Here is a 20,519-nt window from a genome sequence, read left to right on the forward strand (position 1 = left end):
TACTTGCGACCTCCCTTGGATCCCTCTATCTCCATGATCACCTGTATGAATCAATCGACGTAAGACCATTAGCTCTCCTTATTTCCTCGGGTGATCCCGCTCAAGGAATTTACTGACATTTGTTGCCTTTTCCATGCAGTGATGTGGGTGGTGAATCTCTCGCAGAAATTCGTCAAGGACTCAATACTCCTGTCTAGTAGGGTGTTGAACTATAATCTGGATTGTCCAATCAGATTTAATGCGAACAGATTACACTTGGAGGCTTCGTCTACATGGAAGTGATTCAATTGCTCGTTGACGACTTGCACTACTCGTCCAGGTCTACCTTTCCATTGTACTCACTGAGCTTGGGAGGCTTATCCATTAATTTCGATATTCTACTTTCCAAAATACAGGTACATAGGGGATGCCTCTATGGATTCTTTGGAGGTTGTCTTTCTTTACGGTATCGTGGAGGAGCATGGCTACCTCGGTCTCCCTCGGGACTCTGGGGAGGACTATGGTGCTTCCTTCTCTTCTAGTAATCTTCAGATTTTTGAGCTTCATTTATTCTCGATGTGGTAGGCTCAGGGATATCGATTTGGCTTCTTTTTTACATCACTTATGGCACATTATTCCCTTGTTGAGGCGCATTGTGTGAGCTTTCTTCGAGACGAAGAAACCTTTTACTATTTCATGTGAATTATGCTACCAAAATGATATTATACATGTTATTCAGCAATTCATCAGCGCCATGTATTCCGAGGTTAGCTCGCAAAAGTTGGAAACCAAGAAAGGCTTCTATTTGTCAAGCTTCCAGCGGTATTATTTGTCTACTCGAAGGTACTGGAACAAATCCAGCAATCCAAGAAGCTTGGAGTAAACTAGGATGTAGTAGAATGTCCACCACTTGGTTTGTAATGCCCTGAGGAGGGACTAGAGGAGGTTGATTATTTTTTGCTTGAGTGATAGCGGCTTCGCGTACCGCGGTGGAATGAGTAGCTCTAGATCCAACCATTATTGCTAAAAAAAGTATGAAAGCCATGGATATGGAAATTCAACAAACCAAAGTTGATACGCTTATTTATTAGGTCAAACGCGATAGATCTTCATGTTTGATTTTGAGAACTCTCGATTCGATAAACTGAGGATGTTTCTAAATAATGAATAGAATAGAGAACATGCAATTGGAGAAAACACATGAATTAGACGTCAATTCCCACAGAGAGCACCATTGTCCCATTGAGGAACTAGAAATGGATGGAGAATCAGTAGTTGTGGATGATTATGGTGGATCTGAGCTTTCGATATGGTGGAGAGGGGGTTGACCTGCAAGGTTAGCACTCCAACACTCCCATCAGTATGTGAAAGAGACGAGTGAATGGAAATTTGATTTGAAATTGTGTACATTAAAATGGTGCATTTTCCCTTTATATAATAGAGCGGTTATAACACCTTGGTATTTGTTATGCGTTTAGTGCGGGGAGTTGTTGGATGCATCTGAAATTTAGATCACATGTATTCGTTTGTTTGGTGGCTGTCCTACTCTGAGAAGATTATATACAAATTGCAACTCTTTTTGAGTGGTCGGCCATGAACCATTATGGTCAGCCCTAAACAAAATCAAAAGACCAATTTTGGAGGTTAATTTCAGAAAAATATTAAGAACGAAAAATAACAATATCAATATAGCGAAAACAAGATTTCATATAACCTTTGGACCAAGAGTAATTATAAGAACCATAATGATTGAATTTATCCCAAACACAAGAAAAACTTAGTTAATCTTGATTGTGGTAGATTTGCACAAGTTGAAGAAAAGATAAAATGGCATTCAAGCTCAAATCTTCAAGGATGAAGCCTCCATTTTCCCCCTCTAATATGAATCTGGTTCTTATTGTAATTTATCTTAAACAGTGATACCCTCAAAAGGTGACCAATGCCATACATTTATAAGTTCCGATAAGTAACATTTGCCTACACGAAATATATAATTTAAAGTTTAGCGCAAAATATACACAAATATATAATTTAAAGTTTAGTGCAAAATACTATGAACTATGTTTCACTAAAATTTAAGTCATCAATCATATAAAGCATTCAAAAATAGAATTTGATAAGATAAACTTAACTAAGGTTGCCTCTACTGAGTTATGGTACTCCTTGTATGTGCATTCTCTCTTCCATATATTTGAAGTGCCCTTTTGTTCCAATAAGTTGACTTCAAGGAGTTAATGTAAAATTTGATTGATTATTACTCGCGTTGCAAAAAATGTAGTTCACCTCACAAGTCAAATACTGAATTGAAACATGTTAGTTTTGTGATGAGATCGACTCGTAAGCAACTTGCATCACCTAGCAAATTTATCAGAACATCACTCATGCATAAACAATTAGTACTAACATCCAAATACAAAAACAATAAAATCAACATAAATGAAGTAAAGGAAAAAACAAAGAGAGTTTAGTTGCCTTCCAATAGTGTTTGTTTAACATCATTAACTTGATAGTTATTACAATGGTTAACTAGGAATTTTTGGTACCTTACAAATTTTACTTTAAGTTCTTAGAAATTTGATTTCCTTGCAGCTTTTTAAAGAGGTTGAACAACACATCTTCATTTTGAACACCCTAGAAGGGCTATCATATCCAAGTTCAACGAGTATATAGGTCCGAGCATTCATCTTCTTATCTGTTAATTCTCTGTATTTGTGATTGGTAGTAATTTTGGTAAAACTAACTTAGCAGCAACATGTTGAACAAGATGTCCTAACATGTGGATTCAATATCTTGTCTGATACAAGTCTACTCTTGGTAACGGTTGGTTGATTAACAAATTATTGAATATTCTGGGAATATTAAGTAATCCTATATGACGTCCAAGATTGAGGAATCGGAGATTCTATTTGAATTTAAAGTTATTCTATTTTCTAAATGATGAGACATTTTAGGAAACTCTTGATTGAAGACCTAATTTTATGCAGGATTTTCTGCAGACTTTTAGCAGCTGTCTTGCTGCACTTTTGAAGCCCAAATCTAGTCCAGACTTTGGCTATATATAGAATGACACAATTCTAATTAGAGGACAGATCAAATATTGCTTTATTGAGTTGTTAGGGTTTGTGTGTTCTTGCTAATTGTGAGCCTCTCTAATATCATCTAGATATAAGAGTATGATGTCTCTATTGAGTTGTAAGTTCTATCAATCACTCTTAATCTTTTAAGCATTGAGTGATTGTGTGTCTGTGAAGTGTGACTTCTGAAACTTTCATCAATGTTGTGATTGAAAGGAAAGTGAGAAGGGTCTCATACCTAGGTGTGTCTTAGGTAGAAGTTAAGCATGGGTGGTGATTAGGGAGTAGATTATAAACTGGAGATAGTTTGTTGAAGGTCCACAGACTAACACTATTTAGTGGATTTCCTCCCTTGCTTGGTAGCCCCCAGATGTAGGTGTTGTTGTACACCGAACTGGGTTAACAACTCTGTGTGTTCTGTTATTTTATGTACTATTAACTATATGTTTTATTGTCATTGTGATTTGATCAGATATTAGTGTCTCGACATCTCTTAGGACATGTGATGTATGCATACCAGAATTTCAATTGGTATCAGAGCAGGCATCCTGCTCTATGTCTGAGTGAGATGAAACAAATGTTGACTAATATAATGTTACACAAGATGTCATAATATTATTCTGTGACAACTTGAGTGCTATTAATATCTCCAAAAATCCTATTCAGCACAGTAGGACTAAACACATTGACATCGGGCATCATTTTATTAGAGAACTTGTTGAAGACAAAGTCATAACACTTGAGCATATTAACACTGAAAATCAGCTTGCTGACATTTTTACCAAAGCCTTGGATGCAGTTCAGTTTGAAAAATTAAGAGGAAAACTTGGGATTTGTGTTAATGAGCATTTATAGCAATTAAAATTATTTAAGTGTGTCAGATAAGTTTTTAACTATCATCATTAGACACGACACACTTGTCTAAGCCCATTACTCCATTGTGTATCCTTTTGGACAAAAACACGCTACTCATTTCATTCAAACACTTTATTCCTCTCCATAAATTTGTGCTCACCTTCTCTCATGTGTCTTTCCCCATTCCATCTGTGTCAAGTGTTACCTAAGATGTTGAAACAGTCTTCACCTAAGCACATGCATGTCTCAATTGAAACCAGTGGATCATCATCTCCAACTTCTAGGGAAGATGAACCATTCCAAATGATCAATCTATCTGATCTTGTTCTGGATGTTGCTCCCCTATCCACGATTCATCCACCCTCTCAGAAGAAAGCAACACCATCTGCTTTTGAGCCTATAATCCCTAGTAAAGATAAGACTGTTGTTGAAGAGGGTTCTAGGTTTAAAGGTTCTGAGATGAGAAACCCAACTAAGCGTACTGGTGTGACTGAGAATCAAACTGAAGCAGGAAGGATTGCCATTGATAAGGAACTTCGGAAGTTTGTTACCTCTATATTGAAGGAAGTGGATTCACATGTTTTGCCAGATGTTCAAACATCTTTGGAAAGAGAAACTAGCCCTGATGGTAATTCTAGTGAAAAGGTTGAGGAATGTGTCCCTGAGCAAGCTGCACATGAAAGAAGAAGTAAGAAGAAGGCTGATGAATGTGTCCCTGAGGAAGTTTCTCATGGAAGAAGGAGTAAGAAGAAGGTTGATTTTGTTGTGAATATTGATGACCTAACAACTGATGAGGAACCTCTTACCAACATTTTGGCTCCTGGAATAGCCAAGAAACTTCAAAGAAGAAAAGGAAAGGCTGTGATGTTTGAATATTCTCCTTCTAAGGAGATAAAAAAAATCTGGTGGTATGAAAAGCACTCCCTCTAGAAGTTCTAAAGGAAAATCCCATGTTGGTCCTACTAGATCATGGAGTGAAGTTGTTACACCTACGAGGAAGAGGAAGGTTGTTTCTTCAAGTGATTCTGAGTTTGAGGTTGAAAAGGATGTCCAAGACATCACTCCTGTGAGAAGATCTGTTACAAAGAAGCCTTAGGTTGTTGTGCCCGAGGCTCCACTGGATAATGTGTCATTGCATTATGCGAAGAATGCTGAAAGATAGAAGTATGTTATTCAAAGGAGGATAGCTTTGGAGCGGGAATTGGGTAAGGATGCCTTAAAATGTAAGGAGGTTGTGGAGCTTATAGAGGCTATTGGATTGATGAAGATTGTCACAAAATTTAGGCTTTGCTATGAAAGTCTAGTCAAGGAGTTTGTGGTGACCATTCCTGATGGGTGTGATGATGTGAAGAGTGCAAACTATAGGAAGGTGTATGTTAGAGGAAATGTCGTGACATTTTCTCATGATGCGATCAATAAGTTTCTGGGAAGGACTGAAGAACCTTAGGTTAAGCTAGAGGTTACATATGACCAAGTGTGCAAGGAGATAACTGACAAGCAGGTGAAACACTGGTCAAACAGAGGAAACTTGTCTGCTAGGAAGTTGAGTGTCAACTATGCAATCCTTCATAGGATTGGGACTGCCAACTGGGTGCCTACAAATCACACTTCAAACATCTCTGCTGAGATTGGGAAGTTTATATATGTTATTGGAACAAGAAGAGATTTTGATATTGGGAAGTACATTTTTGAATAAGTTCTTAAGCAGGCCTTCTCAACTGCTATGAAGATGCCTATCTGCTTTCCCTGACTCATTTGTGGGATAATCATAAACCAACATCCTGGAATCTTACTTCCTATTGATAGTGTGAAGAAAAGGGAATCTCATTTATCCCTACATTACAAACTATTTGTTGGAATACATGTTTCAGATATTGTCATGACATCTTCTCAGGTACCTGGCCCTGCTACTTCCAAGAAGAGTGTTATTGCACAGCTAAAGGAGACATGTAAAGAATTGGATAATTCCATCCGACCTAGCACTGCTACAAAGATAAAGCTTCAAAATTGATCAAGGGTTTGATGGAAGAAGAGGAAAAGGAAGCTGAACATGGTGGTGATGACAATGTTGGAGTTGATGTTGAGGACTCTGCTGGTGTCAATGATGCTGAGACTGATGAAGATAAAAAAGCTAAATGAGAGGAGTATGCTACTGCGGACTCAGATAGTCAGGAAGATATATGATTGTAGTGTTGTTATTTTTGGTTTGGTTTTGTTGTGTGGTATCTAACCAGAATTTTAAGCACCCTTGTGTGCACTTTCATTTGTGCTACTTAACTTTATGAATGTGGTTTCTTTGTTTTGGTTAGTTGTTTACCTTTGTCATATTATGGATAAAAGGGGGGAGTAATGTCTATGTGCTCTAACCACTAACCACTAACTGTGGCTATATTTGAGGGGGAGTTCCTGTTCTGGAACTTTTGGGCTACTGCGAAGTGATGTCAGACATGATGTTGTGACATCAATTTGTTTGAGGAATTATTGTTGTGTTAGGCTTATTTTCTTCTGCTGCATATGCCTCTGATGTGTGAACTTGGACATGTCATTTTTGTTTTGGATGTTCCCTTGAGGGGGAGTTCTGATTATGTGTAACAGGGGGAGTACAGAACCTGTCTGCTATGTTACTGCATGTTTACCTCTGATGTGTGTATTTGATTTGTTTTTTTTCAAACCTATGTAGTTCTGTTGTAACCTGGATTGTGCGGTACTTGTGTGCAAGGGGATTTGGTTGTTTTAGCCAAAATTTGCCAAATGGGGAGATTGTTAATTCTCTGTCTTTGTGATTGGAAGTAATTTTGGTAAAACTAACTTAGCAACAACATGTTGAACAAGATGTCCTAACATGTGGATCCAACATCTTGTTTGATACAGGTCTACTCTTGGTAATGGTTGGTTGATTAATAAATTATTGAATATTCTAGGAATATTAAGTAATCCAATGTGGCGTCCAGGATTGAGGAATCAGAGATTCTATTTGAATTTAAAGTTATTTTGTTTTCTAAATATTTATACATTTTAGGAAACTCATGATTGAATACCTAATTTTATGCAGGAATTTATGTAGACTTTTAGCAGCTGTCTTGCTGGGTTTTTGAAGCCCAAATCCAATCCATACTTTGGCTATATATAGAATGCCACAAACCTAATTAGAGGACGGATCAAATATTTTTTTACTGAGTTGTTAGGTTTTGTGTGTTCTGGTTAATTGTGAGCCTCTTTAGTATCATCTTGATATAAGAGTAGGATTGTCTCTATTGAGTTGTAAGTTCTGTCAATCACTCTTAAGCTTTTAAGCATTGAGTGATTGCGTGTCTATGAAGTGTGACTTCTGAAACTTTCATAATTATTTTGATTCATCATTGTTGTGATTGAAAGGGAAGTGAGAAGGGTGTCATACCTAGGTGTGTCTTAGGTAGAAGTTAAGCACGAATAATGATTAGGGAGTAGATTGTAAGGTGGAGATAGTTTGTTGAAAGTCTACAAACTGATACTATTTAGTGAATTTCCTCCCTGGCTTGGTAGCCCCCAGATGTAGGTGTTTTTGTACATCGAACTAGGTTAACAACTCTGTGTGTTATGTTATTTTCTGTACTTTTAACTATATGTTTGTCATTGTGATTTGATCAGATATCAGTGTCTCAACATCTCTTAGGACATCCGATATTTGCATACCAGAATTTCATTATACTCCTTCTTCTACCTCTTCAAAACTTTGTTAAGGATAGCTTCTCTTAGAGTAGTTTCTATAAGGGTCAACTTGATCTGATGTCTCTTTACTTTTCGTGTGTTGATCTCTTTAACATATTTGAAATTAGAGTCAAACATTCTCACCAAAGTTGAAAACATTTCATTTGGGACAACACATTTGAATTTCTTCAGAGAGCCATCTTCAAACCACTTCAGAAAATCACAATCCTTGAAAACTTTCTCTTTCATGTGATAAGATTTTAGAAACCTCCTTCTTGCAAAGTCTCAGTGGAACCGAACCTCTTGCTCTTGAGACGGAAAAAAAATTGAGAACCTTGCATTTTATGAACTTTCATAGGTTCACATTCTCTTAGGAACCATTGATGATGATAATGATTGCAAGATATAATGCACAAATATAGAGAAAACAAGAAGAAATAAGAAGATTACAATGGAAGATGAGGAAATAGGGAAGAGAGCATGCATATTTATATTATTTTCCTCTAATCGATTATCAGCACTGATAGTCTATTAAGGAATTAGTACACTTTCATCAATGTAATAATTCATTATTTTCTAGATCAAATCGATTATGCAGCGCTAAAATTTGAGTTTTGAATTTCAAATTGGCTCTAATCGATTATGACTTAGATCTAATCAATTATTCCGGAAAATTTTGGCTTTTTTCCCTCTCTTAGGGTCTGGCATGATCTTGGGCGTTGGCATACTAATTTTGGCACCTTATTTGATTTTATGTTGCACCCCTTTACTCAAGAAATGCTTTAAAGTCAATCGAAAGGTTAGTAAAAATAATTTTATATGACTAGACATTTAATAAGCCACTTTCTAGAAAGTGAATCAGAGTTTTCTGATTTTTTAATCTCTATTAAGCGTACTACCTCAAAACCTCGAGACAGCTTGAGAATAACTCCCTCTCAATAGGGAACAATGAAAATACGTTTAAATGGTACATCTTTATGAGCCATTTGATATGAGAGCAAACTAAACCTCATTTGGAGCAATGTAATCACTAACGATCCTCCGACTCCAAAAAAACAAGATCACCGTGACTGCTGGGCATCACCATCTATGCCACCGAACAAATAGGTTAAAAAAATGGTTGAACACCACCATCTATGTAGATGAACACGTTGTTAGTCATTACCATCAATGCTAGAAACTACACTGTTGAGCACCACCATCGATTCTTTAACAACCAAACTTATTACAAAAATAACATTTATAAACAGGACAATACAATTTCTTCCTATTTTTAGTTATCTTTTCAAATGATCTATGTGGGTTAAAGCCTATTCCATTTTTATTAAATGCATGCCTTTTATTTAATAGAACAAAATTGATGTTTTTTTTTCCTCTTAGTAGATATACTTAGGGTTTCATGTAAATCTTTAACTTCATTCTTCATTGAGACATGAGTTTCATAATTCTTATATTTATTTCTTATATCAGTGATTTCATATCCTAGTGGTTGATTTCTATTTTCTAGAAACTCAATATACTCTTTAATTTCTAAGTTATTCTTTTCCAATTTATCACGTTCCTCAATTAACTTAGTATTTAACTTAACTAATTGCTTGTAAGTTAAAGTTGTTACCTCATAATCATCTTCTTCATCAGAGACTTTTAAGTAAACATGTTCATCCTCTTCGGGCATCATCAATGACCCCTTAGGAGATTCATGTTGATTGTAGTATTGCTATCAAGGATATGTATTTGTTTTGTCGTATCCATAGGGACTGGTGTGATATCAATGTTGTTTCAACATTTACTAAGATTTTAAGTGGGTGTTTGAAAGATGTTTGTTAAAAAGTGTAAATTAATAAATGATAGAAAAAGTTTCAGAGAGATGAAAGCTTGTCAGGGTTGGATTCCATCCACCGATAAAATGTGTAATTTACCAATTAGTTATACATAATTTAAACATTTATCAATACCATCATGTATCGCTCGCCAATAGTGTTTATGTCTAAACTCCAGACGAGAGTTCAATTGTATTCTAGAATCAACGATCTCTCAGACTATTAAACAATATTGTAGCGTTAAGGCTCGACACTCAAGTGAATGTTAAATCTAAATCTATGTCTAGAGTTTATCATCTAATAGATGATTACCCTAGATCGAGATTCGAAGAATATTTCTCAATAACAGTTCAAATCAATATGTAAAACAATTAAACAAGGATAACATTGGTATAGATTCATAAAGAGATTATATACAACGCCATGTTCGATAAAAATAAATATTTTTACGACGAACTTACATCCAATCGCAACAAGAAATGGATTTAGCTATTCATGCTAGCTAAATACAAAGAGAAGAATGGAGATGAACATGCATCAATCATGATTTCCAAATGATTGATGCAAACCCACCTTCCGATCTTCAAGAAGCATCCTCTCATGTTGTTTTCTAAGTTGACGATGATTCTTCTAGGGTTCTTAAATTCATTTCTTTATCCTTCAACAGTTGAATGAACTTGTTGATCTTTTCAAGAATTTCTTATTTCCTATGTTTTTCTTGAAAATAAAAAACACTTCCATCTCTCAATTTAAGGATTGGATTAGGTTTATGATTCCAATTTTTAACTCTTAGACATATGTTAGATACAAAAGTTATAATATATCCTCCAAGGTTTCCAATGGTTAAACACCATTTATGAAGATAACCTTCATATTTAGTTGATGTTTCAACTTCCTTGTATGTTCATTTTCTCTTCCTTGAAACTTGGAGAAACTACACAACACTACTACAAATAATACATTATGTGATAAAGCATTCACCTCATCCAAAAAAAAGGTGTAAACCATAAATGTATCACATTTTATTTATTTTTTAAAAAAACACCACATATTCCCTAGGTTGAGCTAGCAACCAAGGGGAAATTATTTAAGGGACACGCCTTTTAATCCCAACAACTACATTTTAGCACCTTTTATTTTTTACAATTTTTTTATTACCTATTACCTTGGTTGAGCTTGCAACCGATGGATAAAGTATTTAGAGGACACGCCTTTGAATCTCAGCAAATACATTTTAGCACCTTTTAAGTTTAAAAAAAAGTATGACTTATTACCTCAATTGAGCTGGGAACCGAGGGGAAAAGTAGCGTATTTTATTATATTTTTTTATTTTTTATTTTTTGTCCAATTTGATGAAAAAATTTAAGTAACGAATATTTTATCGTCCATTAATAAAGTAACAATGGTCAATACATTGTCAACTCATCAATCCACATGAAATATTAGTGATTCGCGTGAAACTCTTACTAGTCAATCAGAATGTGAATGTCACAATTATTCATCTTATATTAATGCTAGTTCTTGTTGTATCAAGTAAAATGTTAAATATTGTTTTTGTTGAGATTTAAATGTTTAATGAATCTATTGATTTTTTTTTTTTGAGATTTAATGTTTAATTATTCTATTGATTTTGTTGTTGTTGTTGTTATTGTTGTTGTTGCTATTTTTGTTATTGTTGTTGTTATTATTGTTTTTGCTATGGTCGTTGTTGAGATGTAATGTTTAATAATTATATTGATTTTATTTTTATTATTGTTGTCGTTGATGATGGTGAGGAGGAGGAGGAGGAGGAAGATTTAGAATTAGTCATCAAATTTGATACTTTTCAGATTCAAACAAAAAAATAGATTAAAACTAAAATTTTCTAAATAGGATTTTAACCCCGGATATTAATTCCAACCGAGGAGAAAAGTGGCACGCTTTGAAAATCCAAAAAACATTATTGCTGGAACTTTATCTGAGGGGTAAAGTGACAAGTTTTCATGACATCCTTCATTACCTCGCTTATGAAAACGAAGGTAGACCTCTTTTTACAACCAAGGTAAAAGGGTTTTTTTATAGTAGTGTAAAGTATTTCAAAAGTGTGTCACACTTTCTTGGAGGAGTCACAAGTAAAAACATGGAACTTAAAGCATTTATCAAAAACAAGTTCGACTTTAAAATCAAGTTTGACTTTTCTCAAATCCTCTTCGGTCCAATCTAAATAAATTTATTTACTGCCGTATCATTAAAGGAGAAGGTAGGAATAAACAAACAATTATTTAGAATATCTCACATTTCAAAATCTTTAGCTTTAATAAAAGTTTCAAATCTTGATTTCCATAAGTCAAACTTATCACCATTAAATGGGGGAAGTATAATCATGAAAAGCGTTATGTTAAAAGTATAAGTGTTTGCAATCATCATCATCTTCCCCCTGACACGATTAGTCTTTAAGCAAAAGTTAGGCTATGAAGCCACTTTTTGAACATAAGGTAAACATAGTAAATCTTTTCAAAATCCATTTTCAAAACAAAATCTTTTTTACAAAAACTAAGCTTAAAAAGGTTTGGTAAAACAAATAGATTAAAAGCGGCAAAAATAAGAAAATGGGATTGCATCAAAAATAAATTACTGTAAATTAGAGAGTTAAGGGAAGAGAGAGAAAGGAACCATAATATATGGGTTTTGTCTAATAAAGTGACATACTCATCTTTGCAATAATTCCTTCTTGAGAGTTTCCAATATGATGTGAGCTTTTGATAGGCTTTGTAGACGAACTTTCTTACGCAAGGATTGGAGTTTTCCAATGGCTAACTTCCCAACTAAGATAGACTTTTAGGTACAAAGACCTCCATAACCAAATGAGATCTTTTTAACATCAGGCTAAGGTCATGAACCAACTGAGAGCTTTTAATCACTGTCTAAGCTCACGAACCGACTGAGAGTTTTAATAATTGAGATCTCCCCAACCAAAAAGAGGTTTTACTTGGCTTACCTAAATAATAAAGCAAGAGTTTTTCACTTGGTTTATCATACAACCAAAACATGTTTTCTCCTAATGAGAAATTACAATTATGCCTCTACACCAGACAAAAACAACTCACAGATATAAAGATTTCACTCTCAAAAGCACTAAGCCAAATGTGAGAAATAAGGAGAGGAAAGAGGAGAGCGAGAGAAATGTATTTCAATATGTTATCTGGTGTGCGAGAAATGAGAAAACATTCCTATATTTATAGGGGGGAAAGTGAAGGAGAATAGTGATCCAAAATGCAGCGGAATTTAAAAAAAAATCTCCTTTAGTGATCCTTACGAATGGGCATGATCAGTGATAGAATCGTTACCTCTTGTGGCGATTGAAACCTTTGATGCAGATCTACGAAGCGATCATGAACGTTGAATGGTGACAACGCCTCTACACAGTCCACATGAATGGATTTTTTCAATCTCAGTGCTAGCTGGTACAAATGAAGGCTTTGAGTGAGAGAGAGAGAGAGAGAGAGAGAGAAATGAAATTACAACTGAACAAATACTTTTGCACAAGGGTTCTATTTATAGAACCACTTGTATGGGATGCAAGCTAAAAATCCCATTTAAGTGTATGTGGCCCATATCTTATGATATGCCAAAATCACTTAAGCACGTGGTAACTTACCATATTTTGTATTCTACTTAAGTACATTGTACCATACGGTGTTCTACAATTCACTTAAGTGCACTGTACCTTACGGTGTTCCTTATTTACTCCATCTTTCATCAATTAGTCCTTTTGTGTGTGACCCTATAGGTTTTCGTGACATTAGCAATTATACTAAATCATGTATTTAACATAATAAACAATGAGCGGTATCTAGCAACGCATCACTACTACCCAAGACACAAAAATGTCATGTGATCTGACAAATCCTTTTGTGATAATACTTATGTGTATAATTACCCCTTTTCCCCTATGTCTATATTGAACACAAGGCATAGACCGTGTCATCCTTGTCCAGTTCAATATTGGGCCCGTAGACATTTATCCTGTTACGCAGGATGGGCAAATTCCATCTAGGTCACTCATGTCCCTCAGCATGCTTCGTGGAGTACCCATCAATTGTCTTTATGGTCATCCAGTTACGGACAATGTTTGATCAGCAATAAGGCTCTCGACTCTACATCTAGGGTCCATAGTGGTTTTAGGTCGAAGGGTGGTATACATCATTATCACCATCAGAATAACTTATGACACTTTGCATAACATTCTATATAGTATTCTCATAGCGAGTCAATCGAGTATAAATATTACTCTTAATATTCATACCTATGTTTAAGACTTGATAACTCCTTATCCATGATCCATGAGATGTGATCATCAGTCTATATACATAATAGCCTTAATGCTTTAATGTTATCCCACTTTACAACAAAGCTCGACTACGAATACTTTAAGAATAGTGTCCTTATGTTTAATGGGGTCTCATGATTAAGTCACACTTGATACATTAAACGGACTAACTATTCTAGGGACTTTATTAAACAAACATAATAAAGAAAAAGTCTTTTATTATTAATAAATAATTCAATACAAGTACCAAACGTATTGACCTCTAGGGCTTACACCAACAAAAAGGTTCTAAAATATGGAAATGATCCATGGCCTTTTTAAGGCTCCTAATCAATTATGTGCATCTAATAATCGATTATGAGATACAAAAATGTAAGATTTTGAAAGATTTGTTGCATAATTGACTATTAACCCTATAACCGATCATTGAGGCGTTACAAAAGGAATAATCGATTATTCATAAGGGTTAATTGATTATCCAAGGCAAAAACCCTCACAAACAACTTTTCAGGTTCTTAGCCAATTAGCTAGGCACAAAATAACATTTCTTGGTGATTTTTATATAAATAGAGAGGCTTTTCAAAGGCTTGAAAGTGCATGTGTGGTTTTCCTTATTAAAGTCAAGGGTTAGTCTTATACCTTTACAGAAACTAGTCACTCGACGCAAACTCAGTGAGTTTTCTCCAATTTCTCTCTTTCACAACTCTGAAGCTTCTGGTTCCTTGCCATGTTATCTTTGACTTTAGTATTTCACTGAAACATTGAATATTATTTTGATGAGGCTTGAGATGACCATCATCATAAGACAAACCTCTTCATTAGATATTAGTGATGACTTCATTGAATGTCGCTTGACATACGGTGTTGTCTTCCACATATATGACATATCATTGATGTAGAACTTTATATTACACTATATTTGCTTTAAGAATATTTCATTTGTCAATCTCTAATAAGTGGCGTCAGCGTTCTTTCAGCCTGAAAGGCATGATATTGTTGTAATAATTATTGTGGATAGACATGAACGTCGTCTTATGCGTGTCCAAAGGATCAATCTTTATCTGATTATAGATAGATTAAACTTCCATGAAGCTCAAAGTTTTATAGCTCAAGGACCTGACAATTAGCATGTAGATATTGGCAATGATTTTATATCCTTGGGATATACTACATTCATGTTTGTGAAATTGCTGCATATTCGTTATTTGTTTGATAAATTCCGAACCAACGCCACGTTAACCAACCAAGTTAGATATTTAAGCTTAATTATGAAGCCTTCACTTTTTAACTTCTCAACCTCCTCATCGATATCCACTTGTTTCTCCTCGCTCCCTTTATGCTTCCTTTGAGACAAGATTTCACTGTGGAGATGATAAACGTTGGCATCTACATCTGGTATGTCAATTTTCCCCCTTAGTAGGGCAACTAACTTTTCTTCTTCCCCTTCTTCTTTTTCTTCAAATAAGGAGGTGCCAAGTTTGGTGACTTGAAAATATCATGGTCCAATCTGGACCTTTTCTAGATCTTTTGTGGGAGTTAACATTTCCTTTTTTGGCTCTATCCTAGGACCTAAATTCACAATATTTATTCATTGCACATCTGGTTGTGGGATGGCGGCTACGACCATCCATACTCTTCTTATTTCGAGACATTTTGGTAACCTTCTTGGGAAGTTGTTTGATCCTCTTGGAATACCCTAACTCACCCATTAGGTAGCAGATATTTCATACTTAAATGCAAGGTTGATTGGGATGCCCCTATTAGGTTAAGGGTGGGTCGCCCCACAATGATGTTGTATGGCAAAGAGACGCCTACTACGAGATACTTGACCTTCATTGCCTTTGCGTTCTCGTTCAGTCCAAACACCATTTCGAGAGTTATGTGGCCCTTCACCTGTATGTGCTCGCCAGAAGCCCAACCAGGGAACCTAAAATATTTGGATGTCATTTGGATCTAGTCAGAGTCTCTCAAATGCGTCCCAAAACAAGACATTTTTTGAGCTTCTAAGATTAATCAACACCTGATTTATATCCCAATCATTACACTACACTATTATGACCATGTGATCATTGTTGTGAGGAAGGATTCTTGTGATATCTCTACTAGAACACGTGATTTCGGGTTTTGAATCCTTTTCAAAGTTCAATTTAGAACTAGCGGGTATGCCATTTGCCACCATGTTGAAGAAGGTGGTTGAGACAGTTGATGAACAGAAGATAAGTGTGACCCAAATCAATTTTATTGAACCTTGTGGATGCCAATTGTATTAGTTGAAAAGTACAATAAAGTGAGAAGTTATATTTGTATAAGGTTGTGTGATGTTAGAGCTTATGGTGATAAGGGAACTCATATACACGTTGAAAAATTTAATCAACTCAAAAACTTCAAACAATAACTTCATAACTTTTACGTTTTACTGCATTGAATGTGATTTCCATTGTAATTTAATTTTTTAACATAAATGTCCTTGACATTATTATTAGAGTAAACTATCCCCACACAATACTCATAACAATAGATTGAGCATATGCCAAACTAACATGGATGTGAATGAAACTATAGCCAGCAGGACGTACAAATCATATAAAAGAAGATCAAAAGAAATAGAGTCAATGTAATTTTCTTGTCAAGTCCAATAATTGAAACGATTGGTGTGACACAAAAGGCACAGACTACTGTCTCTATAGCTCAACTAGAGCATCCAACTAGGGGGAGAAAGTCTCTCCCATACAGTATGGATTAACATACATGTCTGCACATTGTTTTAAACAAATATTTAAAAATTAGCACTATTTATTTACTTCCCAAAATATTGTGAAATATTTTTGTAAATAACTAACTTTTCAATACTTAATATTATCCACAACTTATTTTTAAGTTCATTAATTCAATGTGTGTAATCTATAAATTGATCAAATATATTAATTATTTAATAAATTTAAAAAATAAATTATCTTTTATATAAAAAAAAAAAGTATCAATATACTCATATTTCATCATATTCATCATATATTTTAATATATGCATGTTTTAAATAAAAAATAAAAATATTTATGCCTCTTTTATATTTAAATAGGGAGTACTAATTGAATTAACACTACTTTTATTTTATTTTATTTAGCTACATCCAAATTTTTCAACACATTTAATTTTACCTATATAGGAAGTAATACGGTCAAATTTAAAAAATATATAGATAATATAAATAATAAATAAATAAATAAATAAATATAACACATATAAATATAGGTGGGGTGTCAATAACCTATTTTTTCTTTTTGAAATATAAATATATTAAAAAATATGATGGAAAGATGGATATATTGATATTAAGTGTTGTAAAATTGATTATTTTAAAAAGAAAATTCAAATTTTGTTGTATATATTATATTTATAAAGGAAAAACATATCTTATATTATAAAATGACATTAATTTTTGTTACTAAGAATATATGATGTGGTCGTGCAGGCCATGCATTGTGCAGGCAATGCATTGTGTATCGTACATAGAAGAATTAAAAGTAGGGATAAGAAAAGGCTAAAGATAATAAGGTCATGATTAAATAAAATCTTATATTCAAAATAAAATACTCATTTTGTCTTGTTCTATCTCTTTGACTGTGATTGAGCAATTGTGGGTAGCAGGTAAACAGGTCGGTTGGTTCACCGGCACCATCAGATTATTCCAATGCAAATTATTTATTTTACAAAATATACGATAGATTCTATTTTTTTTTTAATATTTCATCTATCCCTAAATATAATATTATATTTAGAAGATAATTCATCATCGACAAGAAATTTTCCAATAATAGGAATATTATATTAAATATTTTTTTATCAATATCCGTAAATTACTTAAAAGAGTATTATATTGGGAGAAGACAAAGTAATTGTTGATAGACATTTTAAAAAGGAGATTATATGTATTTTATCATTTATTCATTATTAAATAAGTTTTTAATAATTAAATGTATCTTATATTATTCAATATATATTATATTAATCTAACTTATATTATTTTTTATTAAATAAATTTAAATAGTTAAATTTTAGTATATTTATTTTCATTTGATTTTCATACTTTATAAAGACTTATCCCTGTGAAGTTTTTAGTAACAATGAAGTATTTTAAATATATATTTCTAGAAAATACATACTTAACAATATATACATTGTTATTTGTCGAAAATCACACATTTATAAAATGTATTCAACATAAATATGTAAATTTTATAATAAACATATAAATATATAAATTCTTTTTTAAAATATGTGTGACTTTTAATATAACAAAAATTTAAGAGAAGTGTTATTATCATTTTTTTAATGTAAAATTAATTATATTATTTTAATGCCCGAGAATTTTATTTTTAAAGAAAAATAATGGTGTGTCGCGGATTTGAATCTGTGTCGTATACATTTATATCTCTGTACAACTATCAACTGAATTGTTTAACACGACAATTATGTCTTCTATTTATAATTATATTTATTATTTTCAACTTATTATTTTAATTTGCATTTACGATGGTGTAAAACATACAATAACTAATAAAATTAGTTTTGTTAAATTATTATATTTGTCAATATTTATACCAAAACTTTAAACAATAATTATTTTAAAACAAATGAAAGACTTGCACTATATAAGATGTGCCTTTCAAAATAATACAATTTTTGGGTTATAAAATAAATAAAATAAAATATAAGATGTCCCCCACAAGTTAGTGGTTTAGCCTTACATAGCTAATCATAAAATAAAATATATATAAATCATTTAGAATGTTTTGTGGCATTGTTGCTTAACTACTCCTATAGTAGTTAGTTGAAAATAAGAGCTTTTTGCATAAGCTAATTTAGAAACATGTGAATGAGTAAGTAAAAAGCAGCATTAGTGTAGTGTGAGTGAGTCAGTGCTTATTACTAAGTTATTACTCTCTCTCTCATACACACTCACATTAAATGTGCCTCTCTCTCACCTTGCTATATATAAGAAGGTATGTGAGGGTTAGGGTTTTCATCATCACCATCAAAGAGTGAAAGAGTTGAAGATGTTTCATTTGAGGGGAATGTTGGCTGGCTCGAGGCTTTTCAGTTTCACAAAAGAAGTTCAATCTTAATTGTATGAACTATAAGGCTTCGGACCAGGCTTCATTCCCCTCAAAATCTTTATCATTTCATCTTCTTCATCTTCATCTCCATCTTGTGAGACGCAAGAGTTAGGTTGAGAGGAACGTTGTCTGGCTCGAGGTCACCGAGATCGATGAGTAATACTTCTAACTCTCTACTCAATCTCGGACCAGGCTTCATTCCCCCTAACCAACTCTTGCAACCTTCAACTTCAACTTCTCCATAAGTAAGGTTTTGGTAAGGCTTTCTGCAACTCCTTCATATCTTTAGGTCAGAATTTTCTATTTTCTACTCTAATAACCATCATCAACTTAGCTTTGTTAATTAAACTACACTTGATTTTGAACTTATAAATTTATAATCATAATCATTCAATTTATCTTCTACAAAGCAGTGTCGATGATTGAATTCCAAGCAAGAAAGAAGAACAGTACTTCTACCGTTTTTAAGGAGTTCATTTTGTGCAGTACTTTTTGTAATGGTTAAAAGTTAAAACCGCTTTAAAAGTTTTTCTGGATCTGAAACTTTTCAGACATTAGATTATGTGATTTAAAAAGAGGAACAGTGCGCAAATCTCTCTAGTTTTCTGGTATAATAATAATTTATGGCTAATATTATGACGACCAGGCCCCTACTCTCTCCCTCAAATGCTGCAGGAATGTTTGTTTCACGTGGGGAAGGCAAGAAAGCATCAACAGTGTCAAAACCTATCACTAGTGAAAATTCTTTCTTATCATCTGCAAACCATAACCCTAGCTAGGTCTTTCAATAACACTATTATTATGTGACCATTAATAATGGTTTTATATTTGTTGTGCAGTGAAGTGCAAGGTTTCCCATTGCGGTTACATAAAAAGCTTTTGCAATTTTTGCGATACTAATTGTGATGGTATTGGTATCTGTCGCACTCGTTTTTGTGATAACGGGACAGTTTTTTAAAACTTTGGTGAAGTGGTTATGGCAGTGAGATTGAAGTTAGTAGGTGAGATGAGATGTGCTGGAACAGTTAACGAGAAGAAGTGAGAATCAGGAGAAGCTAAGGTAGCTAGCTAGGTATCTGTGTATTGTGATCACCATTCACCATTATAAATCTTGCTAATTTCCAAGACAGCAGAAGAAAAAGCTGATAGATAGATTATAGATAATATGTATGAGCAAAAGTTCCATGGTGATGCAATGAAGAGTACTTCAGATAGATAGATATAATATAGCCATGGATGTATCTGAGGTGATGCAAAACTAAACCTCAAAATAGAGAGTACTGTCATGTTTCTGGATTTTTTCTGTTTCTATGTATTTGTGAGTGTTTTAGTGTTAATGTATTTATGAAGCTTTTAAAGTTGTTGAAAATTCAGAAACCATGTTTGGAAAAAGCTCATATCAGCTTCATCTTTTGGTGGAGTGAGTGAGTCATAGTAGTAATAGTGATCAGATATGTTTTGGCGTTTTGAAATTGAATGAATGAAAACCATTTTCTTAGGAGAGAGAGAGAGAGTGTGTGATATTGATATGATAAATAAATACAGTATCTGACTTTTCTTGGGAAATGAAACTGAGAGAAAGACACAGCTATTTTGATGATAAAAATAACAATAGTATTGCATTGCACTATCCTTTATTTGTTGTTGACAGCTTCCACATCTATTTATTATCATTTGAGGT

The 20,519-nt window shown here is 33.7% G+C and overlaps 1 protein-coding gene and 1 long non-coding RNA gene across 2 annotated transcripts; both read left to right on the forward strand.

Moving 5' to 3' along the window:
* The first annotated feature begins 4,118 nt into the window (after positions 1–4,118).
* On the forward strand, positions 4,119–6,047 carry LOC127102140 (uncharacterized). Its single transcript, XM_051039549.1, has 4 exons — positions 4,119–4,774; positions 4,875–4,974; positions 5,071–5,277; positions 5,925–6,047. Exons 1-4 carry the CDS (start codon positions 4,119–4,121, stop codon positions 6,045–6,047), a joined length of 1,086 nt encoding a protein of 361 aa, XP_050895506.1.
* A 12,506-nt stretch (positions 6,048–18,553) lies between these two features.
* Positions 18,554–20,207, forward strand: LOC127106678 (uncharacterized). The gene is made up of 2 exons (XR_007795451.1): positions 18,554–19,094; positions 19,485–20,207. It is a non-coding gene; the product is annotated as an uncharacterized LOC127106678 (long non-coding RNA).
* Positions 20,208–20,519: the final 312 nt, after the last annotated feature.

Source organism: Lathyrus oleraceus, chromosome 7 (assembly GCF_024323335.1).
Source record: "Lathyrus oleraceus cultivar Zhongwan6 chromosome 7, CAAS_Psat_ZW6_1.0, whole genome shotgun sequence".
In the NCBI taxonomy this organism is placed as follows: domain Eukaryota; kingdom Viridiplantae; phylum Streptophyta; class Magnoliopsida; order Fabales; family Fabaceae; genus Lathyrus; species Lathyrus oleraceus.

What these genes read in the sequence shown, in the direction of transcription:
- LOC127102140 (XM_051039549.1), top strand. Translation starts at nt 4,119, where the DNA reads ATGTTGAAACAGTCTTCACCTAAGCACATGCATGTCTCAATTGAAACC. An exon ending in ATGTCCAAGACATCACTCCT is followed by an intron (nt 4,975 to 5,070) that starts GTGAGAAGATCT and finishes GCTGAAAGATAG; the next exon opens with AAGTATGTTATTCAAAGGAG. An exon ending in AGAGTGCAAACTATAGGAAG is followed by an intron (nt 5,278 to 5,924) that starts GTGTATGTTAGA and finishes AAATTGATCAAG; the next exon opens with GGTTTGATGGAAGAAGAGGA.